The sequence below is a fragment of the Leiobunum rupestre genome, chromosome 7, assembly GCF_980474605.1.
Source record: "Leiobunum rupestre chromosome 7, qqLeiRupe1.1.hap1, whole genome shotgun sequence".
Lineage (NCBI taxonomy): Eukaryota > Metazoa > Arthropoda > Arachnida > Opiliones > Sclerosomatidae > Leiobunum > Leiobunum rupestre.
Genome location: NC_143390.1, coordinates 51,528,628 through 51,554,081, shown reverse-complemented (window position 1 = coordinate 51,554,081; position 25,454 = coordinate 51,528,628). Strand labels below are relative to the sequence as shown.

The window sequence follows — 25,454 nt, the reverse complement described above, 5'->3', positions numbered from 1 at the left end:
AAAAAGTTGGTGGTTGGTCAGAACGCAACCGCCTTAAAAATAACAACAACAACAACAACAAAAATATAAAAACACTGTCTACGATTGAACCTATGTAATAAAAAATAAATAATATATTCATATTCGGCCAAATGAGCAGTCGCCTAAATGAGCAGTCGGCCCAATGAGCAGTCGGCCAAATGAGCAGTCCATTTGGCCGACTGTCCATTGGTCCGACTGTATATTGGTCCGACTTCTCAGTCGGACAAATGTGCAGTCGGCGTAACGTGTATTTTGTGGTCGGCCAAACGAAACTCTCCCCCGATTACGCCGAGTGACTAACCCCTCGGTTGGGGCGACTTTAAATAGACATATTTACGACTCCGAAATGACGTTGGGCCGACGTCTAATTTACCAGTATTTCCGACTCGGACCCAAAAAAATACCAATTCGATGCCATATGATTGAATTGTTTATATTTTTTTTAAGAATTTATAAACGTAAATCAATGATTTATCGTAATTCCAAAGAAGTAATCCAAACAATTTAAAAGACAGAAAATATTTTGGTAGTGCTTGGCGAACTACATTCGCAACCGAAACGAGTCTAGGTGGCGAAACGGTGCTAGCTTCTCCAAGGTAGCGCCTATGATCTAGCGTCTGCTACAGACAAATTAAAAAGTTGTAAAAATATTTTTTCTTAAATAAACAAATCAAATGATAAGCAAAATCTTATTAAAATGCCAGTATCATAATTTATAAAGTAAAATTTACTAATAACGACGAGGAAAAACTAATAGCGTCTGCTATCTAGGTTTCAAGGGCGAACCAAAGGGGGCGTAGTTATAGTTTTCGGTCGCGAATAGAATATTAATAGGCGCTTAAATAAAACATCTTCCCAGAAATTGCCAAGAAGTAATGTATCCGACAGCCAATACTCATAAGTTATTATTTATATAGTGCTTGTTGAAATATTAGAAAGCTGGGCTGCGTTCAGAAACGCTCACCGGTGAGTCCGCTGAGTTACCGCTGACACCGGTGTTTTACTGAACGGCATTTTAATTTCGGGTATTGACGTCACGAGAGTCATCGGTGAGACACCGAAGTCACCGAAAGAGATAGTCGGTTTTTCGGATGACTGACGTCATTACTGACGTAAAACTACTATTAATGCTACGCTATTTTAAAAAACACCGATGACTGAATAAAAGCGTTCAGCAACTTACGACGTCATTATGACGAAAAAGCTCATCGGTGGAAAATATAAATCCATCGGGTTTTTTTCCGTTGACAGTTTCTGAACGTACCCCTGGAAACTTTCTCGAATGTAACATCGGTTTTTTGCTAAGCGTTAACATGCCAAAAAAGTTACCTTGGTTAGAAGGAAACACTTGTTGCATACCGTACTGCAAAAGTAATATGTTTAGTTCTAAAGGAATGAGCTTTCATCTTTTTCCAAAAGATAATTTTATACGAAATGAATTAACTCTGCCTCCATGAGAAGCTTTAAAATTGCCCGGTATTATAAAATATTAATATTACATATAATTTAATTATTTATACCATAAGAGGATGATAATAATAATAATATTATCTTTTTATACTTAGGTTTAGCATAGATATTTTACTTAGAAGTTTCATTTAAATCAAGGAATACCTCTGCGTATTGTTCCATACCAGAGTGACTGAGAAAAATCATATCACCTCGGGCAGGAATCGAACCTACGACCTTTGGGTTACCGTCCCAACGCCACTACCATTGGACTACCGAGGCCACGAATAATCAGGCCTCGGACATCCAATTTAAGAATGACTCGATCTGGTTCACATTATTGACGGGACACATTTAACCCGTTGTTGACGGTGCCGTAGCATTTTACGCCAACTAATTTATAACAGGACCTTGATAGCCTGTAGTCATAACATTGATAATTTATAATTACGCAGGAATTAATATAATTAGAAGTTTCATTTAAATCAAATGACTACAGGCTATCAAGGTCCTGTTATAAATTAGTTGGCGTAAAATGCTACGGCACCGTCAACAACGGGTTAAATGTATCCCGTCAATAATGTGAACCAGATCGAGTCATTCTTAAAGTTGGATGTCCGAGGCCTGATTATTCGTGGCCTCGGTAGTCCAATGGTAGTGGCGTTGGGACGGTAACCCAAAGGTCGTAGGTTCGATTCCTACCCGAGGTGATATGATTTTTCTCAGTCACTCTGGTATGGAACAATACGCAGAGGTATTCCTTGATTTAAATGAAACTTCTAATTATATTAATTCCTGCGTAATTATAAATTATCAATAGATATTTTACCTTAAAATATATTATTGAAAATTAACATTAGTATGTTCCTTATACACGTGAGCCGACGCGTTTCTTAACTGACGCAAAATTCTCATGAGGACAAAAATGCGTCTCCAATTGGCTTATATATGACCTTTTGGCTAGCCATTCTAACCGTTTAACCGACCGACCGGAAATACCTCCTTCCCAGATGAATTTGGAGAGGGGAGTAGAAACCGAGTATCTTTTATTGAAGCGTCCATGACTCCATTCTCGCAATACATGTTCTCGATTTGACTTTCTCATGTTAATTTTGAAAAATCATTTAAAAAACGTTCCATAAACTTACAAGAACCCTTAACCAACTTTATGACGTATACTAAGGAATCGAAATCTTCATGAACAATATATTTCCCTAACATTTAATTACACGAATGTGACCTACTTGTTAAGGGATTTTTAAAAAATAAAACATTTGATCTTTTTCGAAAAAATTGAGTATAGAAAAGAAGTTATTTAAAAAATTATTTCAATTTGTTTTATTAAAGGGAATATAACCTCAGGTATTTGGTTTGGAACACCAACGTTTGCAGCTCTGGCCGCTCTTGACTTTGGATTTAAAAATGACTGGCGCCACAGTACAGGGTAAATTGAAAAATTGAAGGGGCCCTCCATAAAGATTGCTTTGCAGGTTATATTAACTTTAAATTGCATATTTTCACAGTTCTGCGCCATTAATTGGTAAATAAACTGTTTTGTATAAGTCGGCCATTAGTCGGGTTATAAATGTGCAATGTCTTTTTCAAGTCACGACAGCTATTAAAATTAAAGATTAAAGGGAGTATGAACTTCCATGGTTATAATGGTGGATCAACGAATTTCACATTTCTGCCACCAGGTTTAACGGAAGCTTTAGATGATTGGTACAAGTTACGTTTAAACCAAGCCGTAGCGCATTTTAGCAGACGAGTTTTCAATTTAGTCCATACTCCCTTTTAAAGGGAATATAACCACTGGTATTCTGTCGCCCTCCGAGGGTTCCAATACTGTCCGCTGCCTCCCATGGCTTTTCACACTTGCGGCGCTGATTTTCGCTGATTATGAAGGGAATAAAGGAAATGTATGGGGTCTTCCATAAAGAACGCGTTGGAGGTTCTATTCCCTTTAATCACAAAACCCATAATTCATTATTATAAACCTAAATCTTCTATATAGTCACGCAGCTGTTAAGAACCTATGACTTACAGGTTGATGGAAAAACTGCAACGCATTTCGGAGCAATCGGAGCAGCCCGAATAAAAATACCATAAGGCTAAAAATACAATTTGGTAATAGCATATGATAACAAGAACGCATAGAGGTACATGTACTAAGAACTATGAAATACTTAAATTTTGGCGCCATGAAGTTATAACCTTGGGCCTTGGTGTAATGGATTTTTACATAGAGAGAGAACCGTCGACTGCTTAGACTGCTTCTGAAAGTATAAGATCATGTCAGCAGGGCACAAGGCTATCATTCATAGTTCTTAGTACCTCTATGCGTTCTTGATAATAAGTGATGGTTATTATTACTAAGAGTAATAGTAATATTTAAGAAGGGATGAATAACATCTGTAACGGAAAATATTTGGTTTTTAATTTTTTAAGCTACAAGATCTTTGGATTTTCTAGTGCCATGAACTTCTCAAATTATCTATAAGCTTCGTGCGTAGTCTAAACTTTGGTCAGAAGTATCGCCGCCTCCCGACTGAGTTTTAAATCGAATGTGTGAAAGCTGTCTGCACATTCAAAATGATCTCGATATAAAAGCTGAAAGCAGTTAAAGGGAATATAACCGGCAAATAAATCTTTATGGAAGACCCCTTCAATTTTCCAAATTACCCTGTACAGTGGCGCCAAATATTTATAAAGTCAAAGGCAAGAGCGGCCAGAGCTGCAAACGTTGGTGTTCCCCACCAAATGCCTGAGGTTATATTCCCTTTAAAGAACATTCCTATTCAAAAGTCGTCTGCTATTTCTTCACACATTTAGTTGGCATTTAGTAAAGTAGATGGCGTTATCTTTTCTAAGCTCGAAGTCTATTTCTAAATTACCCACATTTTATATCGATCCCCTTAATCGATTCGTTAATAAATAAAATGAAGGAAATTTTGTTATAAAATTTTTGGCAACCCAGTTCTTCTGGATTTTTACACCCTTTACACGCGGAGATAAATTACGTTACGCGTGAGGATCGGGCCTTGACAAAATTTTTGACCAACGTTAATTTATAAATTGAGGTTTGATATACAATTTAATCCTAATAATATTTTTGTAAAACTTATATTTATTTCATTCGCTTTCAAGATATTTCATTATTTTCTTAGCTTAATTTGCAAGTGTTTGGATTAGGGTCGATTTTTCAGTATTGTTGTATCAAATTCAATATTTTGGTAATAGCGGCATGCCTTAAAATGCTGGAAAGCAGTTTTGACCGTTTCATTTGAAATAAGTTACCCTTTTTAGTGGGTATATATTTTTTACACTCAGATTCGTGATTTGTAGGTGGTTCGCTTATACCAAATTACTTTTATCATCGGTTGAGTATATTGTGGTTGTTGGTGCGCTAGATTTATATTGGCATGTAATTTTCTGAATAAGCTGTTAGCAATTTTTCAATTACAATTCAGAAAATTAGTTTTACATTAAATTTTGGAATCATCCCATATTTTGATAATGAAGGTGGTATTGATGGCTTTAGTTAAAATTTCAAATTACCATTTCGCAAATGGGCAAATGAAAATATTAAACTCTGAAGTTTATAATAAACCCCTTGGAGAGAAGGGTCTAACAATATGTTGGTTTTGTAACGTGCTCTCTAATATTAAAACAGAATTGAAATAAATGGCCATTTTTCATTTTCTCAGCAAATTGGGGATAGTTAATTTCAAATAATTGAATTTATTAAATACAACTTTTTAATGGCTGAGGGCTATTAAGTCCCTTTAGATCAGTTCATTCGTGTATATCTTTTGTTATTTCTATAAATAGGATGTTACACGTTCTTAACATATATGTTCTATTAATTTCTTAGAACTGAAATGTAATGTCGGGACCCTGTCGTAGGGGCTGGAACATTACTAATTTGGCCTGGTCTGTAATGTTTTTATCTTTAAACTTTCAGAATATAAGATGGCAAAAATGAGTAAGTTAATTAGCTCTTCAAGGAGGAAAAACCGTAAGAGGCATTTCAATGCTCCTTCTCATATCAGACGTACCATCATGAGCTCACCGTTGTCTAAGGAATTGAGACAGAAATACACAGTCAGGAGTATGCCTGTTAGGAAAGATGATGAAGTTCAGGTTAGTCTTGTATAGTTTGCGAGGTTTATTTCAATCAGTTTTAATAAAATATGTATTTAGGTGGTTCGTGGTCATTACAAGGGCCAACAAGTGGGAAAGGTTGTTCAGGTGTACAGGAAGAAGTACGTTATATACATTGAACGAATTCAAAGAGAGAAAGCCAATGGGGCCACTGTACATGTTGGAATCCATCCTTCAAAAGTAAATACTAAGCTATTTTAACTAAGACGTGAACATACATATAATTTTCTTGTATTTCAATTGTCTCCCTATAATTTAAACAATTACTATTTTTCGTACTTCGCCCTTTGCTTTCCATATAGTTATAAAGTTTGATAGAAAGCGCCTGAAAAAGCCAGCCTTTTACTAAAGCACTAATTTCATTGGCTTTTTGGCCGGCTGTGGTTTAGAATGAAAATACTACCTTAATAGGTATAGGTATATCTAGTCACAAAGTCTGTGATGTTTTCATATTAAATGTAATATTATTATTAAACCAAATGCTTTAAAAGCATTTAGTTTATCTTTATTAAAATTATTCCTATAATTTTCTATAAATTAACTGAACGTTTCTATAACTTCCCATAAAATGACTAGGAATTTCCTACAACATTGTTGCCACAAGTCAGGGGATTTATAAATTCAATTGGATGCTTGCTCCTAGCGTCCTAACCATAAATCATAACTAAGAACCGCCTTGAAACGGCCGCCATTATATTAATTTCACGTCACAGATCAGGAGACAAAAAACGCACGATTCTGCGAAATAATAACGTGACTGGCGTCTTAATGTCATGGCCGACATTAATGGCTAGGAATAGGCATTAAAGGTTAGGGAATATGAAAAATGGCCCTAAGAAGACAGGGAATTCAGTTTAATCTTGACACTTTTTTAAGTTAATTTTACTCTAGATCTATGGCAGATCTTGTTATTATTATTTAGATCCTTGAAAGTTTTTTAATGTTGAAATAACTTTATTATTGAAATGTAAGTTGATTAAATTTATTTAATGGCAAATGCAATAAGTTATTGAAAATAAGGGCTAATTGGGTGTGCCACATACATGTCGGGGAATTTTAAGAATTTGTAAAAAGTCGAAGGTAATTACAAATTCTTGTTATTATTTGGTTCCTTGAAAGGTTAGCTGATTATGTAAAACATAACAAAAAATTGTTTTAAATTTTAACTTCTGATAAAAATAAATATATGGTTAAAAATTGTCTAATTTTGGCTGTAAAAGCTAGGGAAGATATCTGGAAAAAATAGGGAATTTGAATCTGAAAATATTGTGGCAGCCCTGATGTATTTTTTAGGGGTGTAGGAGTCTAGTTTTTTTCGGACTGAGTCGTGTTAGTTTCAAAAAATTTCCTTACCGAGTTAGAGTTTGAAAAACTTAGCGAGTTAATGAGTTTTAAAATTTCTATTTTTTCAAAAGCTTAAGAGTGCTTAACAAGTTTGGAAATTCTTAACGAGTGTTTAGAGTTCTTAACAATTTTTGAAATATTAACTAGCCTTGAATTTCTTAACGTGTTTTAAACATTTTCTAATTAAATGAACTTAACTAATTTTTTTTAATCTTAATTACTGAACCTTAACTTTCTTGTATTTTATTTTGTAAAATTTTAATTTTTTAGGTTTTGATGGATTAGATATTAAGTCATTTATTGAATGACTGTTAACGTCTAAAAAGTCTTTGTAGTTTGCTAAAAATAAAACCAAAACTTTCAGCTGTTTAAAAGCTACACGTGAAACATACGTCACATTGACCCAGAGCGTGGGCAGGAAAAATGACGTCATATTTTTAAAGGAGCCAACTGACAATTGGTTGAGAATTGTGATGTCATTTAAACTAGATTACATTAAAACTCTTATATCCTCTTAATTCATAGGTGCCATTATATCCTCTGAATTCGCAGGTGCCGTTATATCCTCTGAATTTGCAGGTGCCATTTTATCCTCTGAATTCGCAGGTGCCATTATATCCTTGGTTTTTGTGATTTATGGATTATTTTCTCCGCCTACAGTGACAGAGTTTGTGATTATAGAATTAAGTAGTTGGTACTTAAGTTGAGAAAAATAAGAGGCGTGGTGTTTCTTCCATAAAAGACAAGTTGCAGAGGGTGGTGCCTTCATATACTCACAAGGAGACGACCCGAGGTGTTACACACCGATTTCGTTCAAACTCGAGGGATTGGTAGACCTTCATGTAACTTGAAAAATCTTAAAGGTAATTTATTCAATGGGCAATGGTTTTGACATGTCAACGAAAAATGTTTAAAATGGAAATTTTTCCTATTTAAGCCATATCGGTTCATATTGATCAAAATGTGATCAATTTTGATTTTTTTTCATCAATTTTTAAATTTTTTTTATAATTTTAGTATTTTTCAATTTTTAAATTTTTTTTCACATATGATTATGTATTTGTACCCCGCCATTCCGCTAGGCACTACGGCGGCTTACAAGACTAACCAGTCAGGCCGGGGCAAAAATGCACGTTGCGAAACAAGCGTTCGGCCAGTGAGACTTATAATAACTGGCTCACATATAGCAAACAAACGCCCTCATCACTGCCCAACAAAAGGCGACACGATAGGTCTGCCCGAGAACCCACCCTCGCACAGCTGAGGACTAGAGTGAACTTATTCTTCCACTGCAAGCACCATCCCCGATAAGGTTATCAAATGACAGGTATGGAGCGAAGCATCGCACGAACCTAAAAACCAAGCCCAGCAATCATGGTACGACACCTGTCACCCCCCGCTGGCAAAGGGGCCGATGCGACCTGACGCGCAAACCCAGAAATCATGCCTGGCAGCCGCAAACGACACCAGTGACCCCATTAACGACAATCCGGATAGGGACAGTGATACCTGTGCAAATCAGCCGCAGGTTATTAGCCATACGTTGCCTGACTCGCCACGAGGAGGCTTTGCAATCAGAATTTAAGAGAGTCAAAACCGTTGCCCATTGAATAAATTCCCTTTGGGATTTTTCAAGTTACATGAAGGCCTACCAATCCTCCGAGTTTGAACAAAATCGGTGTTTAACACCTCGGGTCGTCTCCTTGTCAGTTAACGTTCTTATGAACTAAAATTTTGGGGATTGAATTAAGTTGCGAGTGTTGAAAGGGTTTATTAATGCAATGGTGGATAATCTTTTACTTTAAGCTTCTATTTACCATCAATTAAAATTTTGCAGATTGTCATAGTAAAATTAAAAATGGACAAAGACCGCAAGAAGATCTTAGAAAGGAGGGCTAAAGGAAAGCACTTGGCTGATAAAGGAAAGGGTAAACACACGGAAGAGTCAGTGTCCATGGAAACCTCCTAAGCACTGTATCGTGTTAATAATAAACGAGAAAAACAATATTTTGTAGATATTGTCATTCATTGATAGTATATAATATCGAATTAAAACAAAATGTGGATTTTTTTTAATACAAGCATACCTGAAATATATATCTTACCAAAAAAGTATCAATCTCTTTATACTGCTAATCTTACCTTCAAACAAGTACAGTTCAAATCTCATTTCTATGTTTTAGCTGGTGGTAAATGATGCTTTGTAGGAAAATGCACAAATTACATTGTAGATGGATTTCTGGAGATTTGTAATATTTCGCTGGATATCTCTTTCTATATTTCTTAGTCGATTTCTAAATTTCCCGAAAAATTATTAAATTTCATTATTTCTCGATACTTGATTTCTTTAATGGCTGGCCATTTGACTTCAATTGCTAGGCTAAACTGTTGCAGTTCATAGGTATAGGTATTTACAAAATCAGGTGTTAAGTATGAATATTTTCTTTAATTAGAAAAAATACTATTAACCTTTTAGATATTGTTAGATTAATCAAGTTAATTTCATCTGTATAACTGATTTGCATAAATTAATTACATTTGTGATTTAGGGTACATCATAAGATAGATTTTAATGCCCAGAGTTCTAAAATATATTTAATTTTTATATGTTGATCACTTCGCCGTTATTTTACCCATTGTTGCGAAGAGAATGAAATTTAGTAGATTCCCTACATAATTCCTACCGTTCTAGTTTTTCTTAGTATGAAATACGTGTATAAAAATGTGTTCATTCTTTGGGAGCGCGGTAAAGGAGTGTGGCTCCCGTGATTTTGCGCGCTTCATTCAAAAATAAAAAAAACTAAGATCTTTAAGTTTCTCGTAACAAGCTGAAATTTAACCGTGTTATATTATCAACTAAAGGTGGAATTATTTTGTCACAGATAAATTTTGCAGTAGTTGAAGCATGAGTGTCATTGCAATCACACTGTGAAAGAGGACATTTAGAAAGCTTCGGCAAATTGTTACAAATTCCAGGAGATTCTCGTAAATATGGAATCGCTCCCTCTATGAAGGTCAAAACAATTGAGATAATCAAACAAACTTCTGCTTTGGATATTTTAAACCACCTCTGTCTGATAGTTAAATTAAATCAAGGAGCGGAGAGTAGTAAATCCCAATTCGAAATTTGATTCGTTTAATCAATAAATCTAATATTTGTTTGAATTTGGTTACTTGATTTTAAGAGGCAAGAAAATGACTAAACATTATTTACATTTTTGAGGGGCTACTAATTTTTAATTTCAGGTCAGTATATCCCACCCCCAAGGGTCTAGAGACGCCAGTGCATTTATAACCAAATTGTTTACAGGTTCTTGGAAAATGTCAAGCCCCACAATTGTCTGTTAAAGATGAATTCTGTACCTTTATCTGTGTCACTAAAGTGTAACCTGCATACTACACTTGATGCTGATGTGTCATTTATTTTGTAATTATCACGTGATGTGATATGATTTTCAGCCATCTTTCTCACAGAATTTCATCACTTTTTTAGATTTGCAATAAGGAACGCAAAAGCATTTTAATCTAGTTAAGTAAGGGTAACTAAATTGTTGAATAAAAATTATTTAATTTCTAATTACCTGTAAACTGTATTATTACGTTACAATAGTTTGTATAATCTAGTGAATCCATTGACTTATTGATAAATGAAATTCGAAACCATATAAATATATGTTGGAACTTATTCTTAAAAGGGTTTCAAACAAGGTAAATCTTAGAACATGTTTATAATAAAAATGAACAAATTCCACCTAAATAAACATTTTATTTTCTTTAGAAGATAATGAAAATTATATAGTTATATCAGAAATTCATGTATTTCTGGTTATATGTATGGAAAAATGGCAACAAGACAAGGTAAAAGTTGTAAATAAAACTAACTAGGGTTAACTTTCTTGCTAAACAATTTGAAAAAAACTGAATTATAACCTAATTTTTTAAGTTATAAATGGAAACATAACTTTCAATTACAAAATAAAAATGAAAAAAATTAGCTTTAAGAATATTTAGGTACTTTTTAGCAGCACGTACTCATCAGTTGTTGAGTTTCCCACCATAGAGTATGATGTTAAATCGGTTGTAAAAAGACGCGTTTTTAGGGTTGGGACGAAGCGCTCCCGGCGGACGACGATGACACTAATCGCTAAACTTTTGATTCGCGCCAATACATGGATTTGAAATTCTTTGAGCGGGCCGCTATGGGGCGAGAGAACGCGAGCGCATGCGCAGTGGGCCGTGACGGCACTGACTTGTTGAAGTTGCGTTATTAATAATCCCTTGATGCATTTTAGGTGTTTCCCAATTTCGACGAAAGTTTGTAAACGCGATAACTTCTCAACCGTTGGTTGTAAAGGGATAATTTTTCCACTTTCTAAATATGAATCGACCATTGTGAATTCAAAAACGAGTGAGTCAGTGCCGTAGAACCAATATTTAAAAAGTTGTCAAAAATGAGTTTTGTCGGTTCCCGCCAAAATATTAATTTTTGGTGGACGAAACCAATAAATAACGAAAGATATTGTAAAATAAATAATAGTTGCAATTGGTTTCATCGATCTATCTATTATAGTTTTATAGCAGAATTAAAAAGAGGGCACAAATTTCATCTGTCGAAGACTTTTTAAACATTTCCGTTCAGTTCCTTCTCCAACGCATCGCGATCGCAATTCAACGGGGCATCAATTTTCAACACCTTTCCTCCAGGGGCTTCCCTAGAGAATTACCTCTATTCTTTGTAAATTTTGTAAATATTTGCGAAATTAAATCGTAAACTTATAAGTCTAAATATAATTAGGTCTTTTCATAATACAGGTGGCAGTAATAGAGCCGACAGTTGCTTTAAAGACCGAGAACAAGGCGAATTTCTACCCCGCTAATCCTGTACTCGATGTTTTGACGAGTGACAGCTTAACTGACATCTATGACAAATTTATCGACAGTTCTGACAGCTTGAGTGACCGCTTGGACAATTCTGGATATTGTACAATTCAAAAACAGTCTGACCCGTCGGTCAAGCCGTCCGAATGGTCACTCCTCAAGAAATTAACAAGTTCCGAACTTCAGATATGTGGGGTTCAAAATTAACGCACGAGAAACTGGAATCTCGGCTTTTAAAGGGCGTATGAACTAAATCGAAAATTCACCAGGGTGCAGTTTTAGCAGTTTCTGCCACATTCGTGTTTGCACGGACCCTCTACGCTAGCCTGAGCAAAACTCAGTTTCCAGCCCCTATCTGACCAAAGTCGGAGGTGGAGATAGGACCATTTGACCAGAGCTAACATCTCCCAGTGCGCCACCGCTCTTATGGGTTACAAGAGCCGGACCGCGACTCCCCGGTAAGGCCACCAGTTATTGCACACTCCGACCCGTTAAGGGCCGTCTAAGGAAAGCAGATCGTTTTCGATGCTTGTGCTATATCTATTCTTTAAATGTATCTTCATTTTTTAATATAATAATAATAATAGTAATCAACTAGGCTTATACCCAAGTCACCACCTTAGGCCTAAGTCATCAAACGACTTTTGAAGCCATTATTTCAGGTGGCCGGGTTACAATGCGTATGAGGGTGGTGGCAAGCCCTGCATGCCACGCGATCGAGCCAACAGCTCCCTACACTTACTATTACCGTTAACCTCTACAAGGGGAAACCAAAGAACTCGGAGTGGGGAGAGAACTTGCAAACTCAACACGGAAGGAGTTGTTCCGACTTTTCACCCAGTGCCCCAAGCTGGGATCGAACCCGGCTCCTCTTGCTGCGAGGTGGAAGTGCTAACCACTCCGCCACCCCATTTTTTCCTGGCTCTTGGGAAAATTATTTAGTTAAGGGCCATTCTGACTATAATTTTCAAGAACGAATTTTTTACGACGAACGAGCAGGTGGGCTCTGCTCGTAGTAGCCCCTAAAGATGCAAGTTTGTGAGCCCTTTCTGCTTTCTCTGCCGGGCCCGATTACTCATTCCCTGTTCACTACATTTCCTCTTTGAACTTCCCGGAATACCGCTATCGGCGTGTGCTCTATAGTTTTAATAGTTCTGCCTGAGAGGGCGGCAAGTTCTCACTTCACCAAGGGCGACAGTGCGATAGATACGGCTCTGCGCTCGAGAGCAATAAATGGAACACGCATTTATTGATTGAAGCAGATCCGAGCACGCAATTGGAACGTGAAAAGTTGATCGGAGCGATCTCTAGCGCTCGACAGCAGTCAAATGGGAAATGCTAAATATTACTATTTCGCATTTTTTAAAAAGACGAAATAGTAAAACAAACGTGGGCTAGATGTTGAGAGCAGTGCTGCCAAGGGTATTGTAATTGCAATGCAGTAGCCGTTAACCACATTTGTTTATCAACAATGAACGATTTCGATCAATGACTAGATGCCAGTGAACATGTTTCGGAGACTGGTTGCAATAATAAATTGCACGTTTACATTCAATAATTAATTATTATTGGACCAAAGCATGGACTAATTAATTTTTAACTAGTCTAAGACCAAAGTAAGCATTATTTCTTCTTTGAAATTGTTTAAACACAACATTTGTTTCTTTTAATTATTTCTAATTAACTACGAAACGTAAAGCTGCGAAACTTTATATTCACCTTTTTTTAACCATAAACTTAAGCCTCGGAGAAATAGTTTGCCACTATCTTTTTAAATATTCAATAAGCAGCCTTGGCTAATCTGTCAAAAGGCTGGCGGCGTACGTGACATTTCCAAAGTCGATAAGTAACATATTTCGAGGTGTAATCATTCATTTGTCATAATTTCGATTGCCATTGGCGACGCAGACTATTATTAAATAAAATTGAGTTCCATCAATTGAAATTTAATTGCCGCATTCGTAGGAATGATCCCAAAGTAGGATTTTTCGTTAATGGTTAAGAATTTTGATCCTTGTTGAGGTCGGTGACCACGAATTCTTTGCCGGGCAGATACATGGTCATGCAGAGAGAGGTGGAAAGGGCCCACTAACATGGGTTTTAGGGGCCCATAAACTTGCCCTTCACCAGCATCCCTTCATGAAATTTTAGAAGGGCCCGCGATGACCATATACCCCCGGGCCCGAAATATCTCTGCACGGCGCCTTCGGCAGATATCCAAAACTGATATTTTTGTGAAGGGGCTTACTAGTCTTTTTCCTCTATTTGATATCAAAAGTAGAGTTTGTCTGAGTGTACTTGAGATTGGCGTTGACCTCAACTTCGCCTATTATATTTAATCAAACTTGTCTAACGAGTGTATCGAAATAAACTTCAGAAGACGAGTAGATTCAATTTAATTAATCCTTCTTCAAACCGGCGCGCGGCGTGAGTGAAGTCATAAGGAACATAAAATAGGGCTCTTAAAAGTGGGGAATTTTAAAAAAATCGGCCATCAAAGTCAAGGAATCGATTTTAGGGCCGCTGAATTACCCTCTGTAAGTGCGCCACGTGCAAAGTCTTTTATTATAGTGAAATTAAAATCTTTTGAAGGAGGCCTCAATTGAAAACCTTAAAAACCTACAACAACAATATTCGGTGCTCTCTTGAAACGTCGTCGGTACACGTCGTAGCTAGGACCCGACTTGAAACATGACATTATTCTACCTCACTGATCAAGAGGCCAAATATCACGCGATCCTCTTTAGCAAATAATTGCGGGACCACCATGGGCGTCTTATGTCATAACCTACATAAACTCGTTACCATGGAAATGAAAAGAGGCCACACCAATGAACAAGCTACAAATTCCGCACACATTTCGCTTCAGTTCCGTGTAGCACCGAAATTCAAATGCTGTTGATACCCTTTAAGTAATCATTCCCGTGCTTTTAGGTTAGGTTGTCGATGGCCTAGGCTGTGGGTAACGAAGCTATTTCATAACTTGACCTGATTTTGTCAACAATATTAAAAAATTTCAAGAGCAGAGCACAATAAACAATACCAAAAAGTGGAAAGAGTATCTTTCGGAGAAGCATTCTATTTTAAAGGGAATATAACCTCTAGTATTTCTGTCGCCCTCCGAGGGTTCCAATATTGTCCGCTGCATCCCATGGCTTTTCACACCTGCGGCACTGATAATCGTTGATTGTGAAGGGAATAAAGGAAATTGATGGGGTCTTCCATAAAGAACGCGTTGGAGTTTCTATTCCCTTTAATCTTAGAATCCTAGATAATTGAATGTTATTAGTTTCTTGACTTTTTACCCACAGAAAGCCTCGTTGTCATCAGTGTCAAATTAACTACCACCCGTGACCTTAGGGTATTGCTTTATTAGGACCCCTGACCTGGCTCTAGCCTTGTCTAGGGCTCCTACCATTTGGTAAACTTCGTATCCCTAGTCTTAAGGCTGAACAAATTATTGTTTAATCCGCCTCTTGCAATCATACACAACGAAATAATTTTTAGGAATGAAACACAAGTAGTATTAACAATAATTTTAATTTAAATACATATTTTCTTAATTATTTTATAAATAATTGGAAATAGTATTAAAACACACGGGATGATAATTATTCACAAGTTTATGGATTTTGGATGGTTGAGGGATCATGGATAGAATTGTTTGAAAGGGTGGCCTACTGGAGTAGAAATGAGAGAAGGCCGCCAATATTTATAGGAATTTTACACTACTCCAAAGATTCTTGTAGGAAATTTCCATGGTCCAAAAATTTCTGTGTTAATTTTACACTAGTCCCAAAATTTCCGTGTTAATTTTACACTAGTCCCAAAATTTCCGTGTTAATTTTACACTAGTCCCAAAATTTCCGTGTAAATTTTACACTAGTCCCAAGATTTCCACAGGAATTTTGCTCAAGTGTAAAGATTCTTGAAGGAATCTTTTTCCAGCGCAAAGAATCTGGTCTAGTTCAAAGATTTGGGTAGGAGTTTACACTAGTCCAAAGATTCTTGTTTCATTAGAAGAGTGTCACCAATAAGGATGGTAAATAGGAAAGGAGCCTGATGCTGGTCCGCGCTGGCGTTCTTGCGCAGGGAAATCCGATTTCGGCAGTAACGGAGTGTTTCACAGGCCACGTCTCCAACCGTCCACCCTTTGAGGTCGGCCACTTTGCTCAGCTGCTCCAACTGCGGAAATAAAAATTTAACACTGAGAACATTTGATGCTTTTAGGAAAAACATTTTGGGCTTTAGGGTACCACGTAGTGACGTATGCCTTTTAAACCGAAAGCCCGTCGTCTGCTAAATTTTGGTTCAGCAACGAATCTATAAATGGCGATAGTGTAATTACAATATTTTGATTGCTCTTACAGGAATATTTCTAGTATATGGTTATTAACAATTGCAGTGGGATGGGCTTCTTATCTCCTAATTAAAGTTCTAAGATAAATTTTATTTTCAAAGCCCTAGTATTTCTTTCGAGTCATCTAGAAGGCGAAGAGGGGTGACTGAAAATGGTCGGAGATTAAGATTGGTATCTTAAACACAAAGTCTCTAATTTTAACTTTATTCCATTTTTGTCAATAGTTTCCATGAAATCAGTGATGCAAGATCGCCATTTCCCAGTAGCCCCGCCAAGAATTTTCTGCACATAGGCCCAGCCTGATTTAGAGGCCCCATCTATAATGTTTATTTCAAAAATTTCCTGACTTTAAACGATTGTTTTTTAAATTTTGACATGATTTCTAAAAGTTTCCCCTGCAATGGATTTTTTTAAAGGCATTTTAATCAAGGAATGACATTCGTCGATTAGATTTTTCCGAGGGGCAGGTCACTTCCATTTTGGCTGCGTCTTAATCATAGTAAAATGATTAAATCAGGGTAATCGTGATTAAATCAGGGTGATCGTCATTAAATGAGGGTAATCAAGATTAAAAAATCTAATTAGATTTAATCAATCTGATGTGTTTGTTCTTGTTAATTAAACACTCTCTATTGAAGCTATAAGATTTATTTCCATGATGATGATGATTTTTACATATGAAGTTTTAAGTAAGAGTACCGAACATGTCGGCAGCCGGTAGACCACTGTTTAGGTGGTCATAAAACTAGAGCTCGCTCAGCTTCCCCACCCAGTGGCGCCCCCTGGCTATTATAGTTCATAACATCACCTCTTTTTTAAATAGACTGATTATAGTGTATTTTAACTACATTAACGATTAAACATTTCAGTTCATAAATTAAGTCTTTTAATTGATTTACGTCTTCGACTGGATCTTCGTACGTGTGGTCTGTATCTACTCGACTGAGGCTCTTTGTCGAAATCTTGTCTAATAAGTATCCTTGATCGGGCTCCTTCTGATGATGTGGCTACACTAGGAATAGAGATGCTTGTGGTAGGCTGTTGCTCTGGTCTCGAGTCTTGTCGTGGTAATAAGATAGGATTGCGACTCGGTGATCGACTTGGTGATGATTTGCAACTCCAGCTTGGAGATTCATTGTCAGGACTAAGGATCGGTGGTTGTTGATGACTCTGGATCGGTGGTTGTTGATGACTCTGGATCGGTGGTTGTTGATGACTCTGGATCGGTGGTTGTTGATGACTCTGGATCGGTGGTTGTTGATGACTCTGGATCGGTGGTTGTTGATGACTCTGGATCGGTGGTTGTTGATGACTCTGGATCGGTGGTTGTTGATGATTCTGGATCGGTGGTTGTTGATGACTCTGGATCGGTGGTTGTTGATAACTCTGGATCGGTGGTTGTTGATGACTCTGGATCGGTGGTTGTTGATGACTCTGGATCGGTGGTTGTTGATGACTCTGGATCAGTGGTTGTAATACTGATCTGTACCCTGCATCTGGATTTGGATTCATTTTACTGGCTCCAGTTGTTGATGTCTCAGACACGGTTGGTTTTAATAACTTCTCACTCCTTAGTCTCAATTGGTTCTGATGTTTTCTAATAATACCTCTCCCAATATCAATCCCATACATCATATTTCCGATAGATTTTTTACAGTTCCCTCTATCCAATTTACTCCCTTACCATAGTTTTTTACAAAGACTTTTTGATTAGGATGAAACTTATAGGTAACATCACTAATTTTTACTAATGGTTTTATCGCTATTATTATTTACTTCTAGCATTTCAATTACAGGTTTTTCGATGTTGATATTCTCATTACCTCTTGTAGCGCGGGCGTCGGAGATCAGATCTCAACCTAGGGACAATCGACTTAAGCGAACCCCTAAGGTACCCGTCTACAATTAATAATAATGACTGAATACGCCCGGGACTACTCGCGTAACGTGATATGGTGGGGTTAGCGAGGGTCCTCAGTATTAAATTGGTGTCTAGGAGAAATTTGTTATTAAACGTATCAAGCCAGTTGTTAGATTGCCAAACACTAAATGATTTAATTTAAACCCAATATCCTAACCAAACATTTAAGCTAACTTAAAACTACCTAAACACTAATTAAACTAAACGAAATATTAACAAACTAAGCAACTGGCCAGTGCTCGCGACATTAACGAAATGTAAAATATAGGTTGCAACCATTACTTAACAAAGTTCATCCCGAAATGTTCAGTCTAACTGTGGATACTTTATCGTAGCGGCAGAGTGCGGTTGAAGCCGTGGAAAAATCTGAGCGACGATGTTGACGTTTCGGAACAGCGGAACACAGAATTTATGTTGGTGGCGATGGTATCTCGTACAATATGTTGAAAGTAGCCGCTGGATGGTTGGGCATAACGAATTTGCCAATATAGATTGTTGCTGCCCTTACCTTCAAGTCAACACGTTTACAGCTCGAAGGTTAAACAAAACACGACTTTAACGTGTTGAATCAAAATTATTTTGCTCCGATCATAAAAATGGAGTCCTTTTCAAATCAAATTCCGAACCGTTACTATTTCTTTTTTTTTAGCTCGCGTCCGAGCGCGCGTTATTAAAAAAACTCGCGTTATTTATCTCGCGTATTATTTTCCAACTCTTCAATTTTGAGAATAAATATAAACGTAAAAATATGTATAATACATGTAAGCATATTTTAACACAATAAATAATTTATAATATATATAATGTATAAGAAATATAAATGACTATCAAACAACTGGTCTTAGACACGTCGGCATATCAATAAGGGGTCAAAGGGGCGCTGTGATCTCCTCGCTATCCCACAAAAACAAAAGATCTCCCGGTAAAAGGACGGGCCCTTCCCTTACCTGGGGTAAAACACAAACAACCGAATCACCCAATCACCAAAATATTCGACCAGCAATTATTTTGGGGGAAAGGGGGTGGTATATTTCTTATTAATTTGATATTTCGCATTACACTCTCTCCTCTTTAAAGTTCGTTGGATGGACCATGTCAAGTTTGGTGCGGATTTCTCTTCCAAACATGATTTCCGCTGGAGATTTACCACTAATTTGCGGAGTGCGGTGATAGTTTATGAGAAATCTTGCTAGTCTTACGTCTAGAGATCCATTTGAGAATTTTTTTAAACCTTCGTCAATGACATCAATGGCAGAGTTAGAAGTACCATCTATTTTTTTAATGATGTCTTCACGGTACGCACCACCCTTTCAGCCTGACCATTTGAAGCAGGGTGATACGGTGCAATGGTCAAATGCTTGAAGCCGTTATTCTGCGTGAAGATTTGGAACTCGTTACTTGTGAAACAAGTGGCATTATCACTCACCAGGGTCTTCATAATTCCATAACGTGCCAAATTTTGTCGTAAGAATGTGATGACTACGGCTGAACTGGTTGTTGAAGTGACTCCGATTTCCATCCATTTCGAGGTAGAGTCCACTAATATTAATAAATATTTCCCATTTACCGGTCCGGCAAAGTCTATATGGACACGAGTCCACGGTTGGATCTCCTCGGGCCACTTCAAGTATTCAGCCTTTGGCATGGTTGCATTTTGGTGACAACTTGAACGTGCTCTAATTCTGTCCTCAATGTTGGTGTTCAATTCTGGCCACCAAACTTTGCTCCTGGCTAATAGCTTTGTTTGCACCATTCCCTGGTGTTAGAATGATTTATACCTTTCTTATATCTAATTTCATAGCTGTGCGCTCCTAATGTTAACCATTCTTATTTGCAATATACATCAATAGTTTACCTTCAGCTGTCGACCATTCTTTCCCCAGTCTCTTTGCAGATGACACAAAACTTATCAAAATTCTTAGTACAAACACATCTAACGCCGAGTTACAACAGGATCTCTCTAAAGTTGAATCTTGGCAAAAAATTCCGGTTTATCCTTCAACACCTCAAAATACAATGTGTCTTGAAAAAGACTGTTTGTAATAGCTTAGTAGTCTTGAAAAAGGAAATGCGCGACTTTTGACGGGTTGCGTTATCCTTTTGTGGGGTGCTGTGTTTGTTGCTTATCGGTGTAACACAGTGTGTTGTAGCTTCTCACTGACACCACGGCAAACAGGTGTCAGGTGCACCTTTCTGCCTAGCATGTAGTATTTCAGTCGATTCAAAAGATCAAGTTTTTAAGGGAAAAATATGGAATCGCGGTCATTCATTCTAACCCTCTTGAAATTGGCAAAGAAACCTGCTTTCTAAATAAGCATTTTTAGAAGGCCCAAATGTAAAAATCTTACGACCTGAAAGTTTATTTCGATTTTGGAGGCCCAATCATATTCACCTTTTTAAAAATTTGGAGGCCCCCAAGTAGGCCTACACTTTTTCAACGTAAGCACGTGCCTACTTGTGCCTATTGCTGGTGGGGAGCCTGCCATTTCCTCCATCCTAAGAGCTCCAACAATCAGAAGACTCCTCAAAGTTTGAAATTTGGGACCAGATATTTGAGGGCTTTGGCCGACGTCGGCCCGATTATAATGTTCTATTGAGGTTTCTGTTGATGTCTATTTACTTTTGGTATCTGTTAATAGAACTCGATGTCTTGAGATCGTCAAGTATACGTTGCTGTTGGTATATTTTACAACATGTGGTTTCTTTTCGCCTGTTCTCGGACTAAAAGTGTACACTTTTTACCCTAAAACGTTTTATTCTGCAGTTCCGGGGATGATAGTTACTCCACCCCATAGGCTATTCGCTTGTTCCGGAGAAATAGGGCTACTCTTTTTACTCCTTCTTAAAAGGAGTAAATCGGATTTTGTCGTCTGCTAGCCAGAATTTATCTGCTAAAAAGGCCACAGCTAGCCATTTTGGAAAAACGTTTTTACTTCGACTCAAACTATTCGCCACCAAAGAATCGGAGTAAAATGATGTCATAGCTTTACTCTTCTTACCCTACTCCGAAATCCAAGCACGTAGATATAGAAAGTCTAAGGGGGGGACGGGTTATAACACAACCAGATGAAATCGCGAGCGCGAAATTTTTCGTTGGCAATAACGCATATTTAAAGTACTGGCTAGACTCGGGACGAGTGACAATGACATTTCCGCGCGTGTATCAAACGAAGTTTTTAATACATTTGCGAGAAAATGATAATAAAAATGATCCTATTAATATATTTCATATATTAATATATTTACTGTGCTGCGTTGCGGATATTTCAATTCATTTTTACGTCTTACTGTTTATTTCTTAATGTTGCGCTCCTTTCGTAAGAGAGGAATCGGGTCCTAAGAGGGGGGGGGGGGGGGGGGTGTTATATACGTCCTTGCCGAAATCCCGAAACAAGCGAAAATAAACCAGCTACTATGAACATTCATACGAATTTCATAATTTATACCATCAGGTTTAACAGAAGCGAGGAATAATTAGCGTTAGTTACGTTAAAACTAGGTAGTAACGCGTGTTACTACGATTACATTCTACGCATTTTAACAAGAGTAAACTAGAATATTCGTTGCCTGACGTTTAGGATAAAAAGGCTTTTGGTGCCTCTATTCGTAAGACTTTTGCTAAATTTGAGATCTCCCGTACATTCGGTTGTGGGGTTAATTATTTATAATCGTCTGCTTTATAGCTACAAAACGTAAACTTAACCCGAAAATTATTCTCTTATCCGTGGCATTTGGCCAAGGACAGTAGATACAGGGACGAGAAAGTGTATTGGCGGCCTCTGTTGGAATATATCACCTAAAAAGACCTAAACGCAAGGAGAGTTACTTGTAACCAAAAAGAATGGTGGTATTTTACCAACCTTGGGTGGTCACATAATTTTAGCGGCTCTTGACGAGGCTTAAGTGTTCAAAACAAATGGGCATTTTTTTATTTACGCTCGTAGTTTTATTTTTAATTTAACATCAAAATGGTAAAAAATACAATAATAATATCCATGGTGAACCACGTCTTAACAAGGCTCGCGGTTTGTTTACATCTAACTCCCCGCAGTGATGCACAAAAAAAATATATCTATCTTTTTCGTATCTTTTTACATAGATGGCAGCAGCTATACTATACTATCAATTTTTTCCCTCTGAAATTTCTATAGAATATCATTTAATTTTTGATATTTTTGAGCAAAGATGGCGACAAAATCATTCACAATCTTTCATTTTATTTAGTTTTGGCCCTTTGATTTTTTCCCGATCTTTCAAATTTCTTTAAAGATATGAGAGTTTCAATTAATTTCAATTCTTTTTTGCCCTTGCCTGAAAAATATCAATAGAAATCTTTAAAGATTTGGATAAGTATCATTTCAAATACTTCTTTAGTTTTCATTATTATGAAAAGTATATTTAAAAATATTTCAAATACGTTTCACGAGAAAGTATAATCAAATTTTTTCATATCAAAAGTTCTAAGTATTAAAATGAATATTTCAATTTTTATCTTTTGATTATTGATTCAGAAGTAAATCCTTCAACATTTGATTTTGATTTTATGGATTAGAATCGATTTTAATTTTAGTATTTTCAAAAACTAAATAATGGAAAATAAATAAAGCTATTGCATCGCCACAGCCCACACCGCCAGTTTGCAACACATGACTCTCTAACTGCGTCTGCGTGGGACCTTGGAGCAAAGAAGTGCACTTCTCTACTCCAAGGTGGGACGGTGGGAAAAATAACTTTTGGGAGTTTGGGTTTTAGGTTTGAAATCGCCTTTTAGGCTGCGCGGCGCAGAATCAAAGTCTCTGCTTTCCGTCCCCCCTCCCTCCGCCTGTTTGCCACCCCCCCCCCCCCCCACCGTTAGAAAACGGCAAGAAAAACTGTGCGACCTTTGACCGCTCCTATCCCTTCAATCACTTAACAGTGTTTCGGGTTTGGCTATATTTCAGTATCACGTGAGATAGGTTCGCCGCTCAAATAGTGTATATTGGCGCTAAAATATTTCCTCTTAAATACAAACAAAATTGAAGAGAAACCAGAAAAAATCTATCGTGTAATTTCTAATACAAAAAATGGAAGCACTAGCTCTATTCCCGCTCTTTTTTTCGCTAGGCTAGGTAAGAGAAGAATCTTTTCAAATATAGATCGCTTCCGATTTATTATCTTCAAAATTCTATCGCGATCATTTTGCAATGTAGAAGATCATATCAAAATCGTATAATTTATTTTTTATTTTTCGGATAAAGTATCATCTCGTATCCTAAAAGTATCCAAAGATACGAGCGCGCCCATCACTGACTCCCCGTGAATATGAAGACGTTTAAAATCGATTTTTTTTCCAGCTTTCTCGTCCTTGTATCTACTGTCTTTGATTTGGCGTAGTGCAAAGGCATTAAAGATATTTTTCATGATGACGTCAGAGTTTAACCAATATGCTCTGACGAACAATTCGTATAATTGCTATTTGGTTGCATAAGCCAATCCAATTTTAACCAGCAGACAAATTTATGAAGCAGCTAGACTACAATAAGCCTTTCTATAAAGTAACATTAGCCTTCTTTTTTATGACGTTTTACTACGGAAAGCCCTGGACATAAGAGTAAATTCGACGAGGCACCCTGTTTTTAAACATAAACTGAACTGAGCTTCTACGTATTTCGTGACGAATGAGCTACATAAAAACAACTTCAGCAAGCGTAGCTTATTTTATAGAAAGACCTATTCCGGCCAATAAACGGATTTGTTTCCCAATTTACACCTATTAGTCCAGTAACTTTTCGAAAATAATCAACCAAACTTCGGAAAAAATGCCCCCGGGGCTGAATTTTTGCATACACCTTTATTTAGTCTCTATAAACGTTGTGTCAAAAGTTCCCATCATGGTGTATGGAACCTTTTTTTGGCGGGAAAATGACCGCCAATATCTTCGTTATTATTACTTTTACAGCTATACTGTCCATTACAATAATATTTCTGAGCACTGTCTTGACAAGAATGGTGTTACGTGAATTTAGCGTCTGAGTAGTCGTTTCTGCGCAATCGCAGTGCCAATGTTTTTAGTACGGCTTCAATGTTTTTTTTTGGGGAATAAAATATGCCATACCTAAACATTTCACAATAGTCTTAGTCGTTAGCTACGCCGCAATATTTTAGTTTTGAAAACGAAAACATTTGAGAGAGTTGGCCGTTTTCGGTCTATCGAAATCTGGCAGCTTTGCCTGCCTTCCGAAAATGGCCGACGATTACGCCCCCGAAAATATTTAACTAAACTGATCGGCGGCGTGTTTGACCGTTATTTTGAATCATCAACTAAGACTATCGAAAGAGGTTATGGTCTTTTAGAACCTCCCAAAAGTCAGAAAACGAAGGGTAAGGTAGCAATTATTATTTAATATTAAAATATCTTCTTAATTTAAGTCAAATAAAATTTGGCTTTCTCCAGAGCAACAGGGCCATAAGATTTAATTCATAAGCGATATGTAAGAAAAATACCGTTTTTCGTTATAATTTAAAGAGATTTTACCTTTTTTAGCCCGTGACCTTTGACCTTTATATAAAAACGACGTTTTTAGAAATTATAAAGAAGGATAAGAAAATTTTAAGAAGAATAACTCCTCACAGCCGGGAGTAGTGGCTCACTCCTGCAATCCCAGGCGGCCGGGAGGCAGAGTTTGTGGATGGCCGTGTGAGGACGACCACCAATCCCCCAACGGGTGGTCGGAATACTTCCGCCACGGGTGTCCCCACCCCTGTCCCCACGTATCCCCCCGTTGGCGTGACCGTTCCACATATCTCATCAGTTGGTGTCTTCGCCGGGCTCGCGGTCTTCTCAGACTCAATCAGCCCTTTCTTCTTTGAATAAAAAAAAAATATGACTCCTCACATGTTGAGTTTTGAGTAAATAGTTTTTGAATTAAAGGCGAATTTAAAATGGCGGTCATTTTCCAAGATGGTGGTGAAAGTCGGCACCGCAGACTTTAGGACTTTGGGTAGGTTCTATAAGACCACAACCTCTTTCGATTGTGAAATTTTTAGGTATGGCATATTTCTTTCCACAAAACATTGAAGCCGTACTAAAAACATTTGGCAGTGCGATTGCGCAGAAACGACTACTCAGAAGCTAAATTCACATAACAGAGCAGAAATAAAAAGTGTAACCACAAACGCCCCAAATACACTTAAATTCTACCAATAGTTTACGATTTAGTACAGTTGGCGTAAAACTGGTAAAAAGTAATTTGGATAAGCGTAAAAATATCGAGAGCAGACCAAATTTCGCAACAAAGAATGCAAGTTCCAAAAACATAATTGTTGTCTTGTTTCTAG

General features: G+C 37.2%; 2 protein-coding genes and 2 non-coding genes across 4 annotated transcripts in view; 2 read left to right on the top strand and 2 right to left on the bottom strand.

Annotated features, from left to right (window-relative positions):
• Nucleotides 1-1,679: 1,679 nt before the first annotated feature.
• TRNAT-GGU (transfer RNA threonine (anticodon GGU)) lies at nucleotides 1,680-1,752 on the bottom strand. Its single transcript has one exon. It is a non-coding gene; the product is annotated as a tRNA-Thr (tRNA).
• A 355-nt stretch (nucleotides 1,753-2,107) lies between these two features.
• TRNAT-GGU (transfer RNA threonine (anticodon GGU)) lies at nucleotides 2,108-2,180 on the top strand. The gene has a single exon. It is a non-coding gene; the product is annotated as a tRNA-Thr (tRNA).
• Nucleotides 2,181-4,404: 2,224 nt separating this feature from the next.
• Nucleotides 4,405-8,985, top strand: RpL26 (ribosomal protein L26). The gene is made up of 4 exons (XM_090181164.1): nucleotides 4,405-4,550; nucleotides 5,435-5,613; nucleotides 5,674-5,814; nucleotides 8,816-8,985. The coding sequence occupies exons 2-4, from the start codon at nucleotides 5,443-5,445 to the stop codon at nucleotides 8,945-8,947; spliced, it is 444 nt and encodes a 147-aa protein (XP_090037290.1). The 5' UTR covers nucleotides 4,405-4,550; nucleotides 5,435-5,442; the 3' UTR covers nucleotides 8,948-8,985.
• Nucleotides 8,986-15,458: 6,473 nt separating this feature from the next.
• Nucleotides 15,459-25,454, bottom strand: part of LOC149936882 (uncharacterized) — a 74,682-nt gene continuing 64,686 nt past the window's right edge. The window contains exon 19 of the mRNA XM_090181285.1: nucleotides 15,459-16,041. Within this exon, the coding sequence (XP_090037411.1) occupies nucleotides 15,850-16,041 (192 nt within the window). The 3' untranslated portion in view covers nucleotides 15,459-15,849. The remainder of the gene's footprint in view (nucleotides 16,042-25,454) is intronic.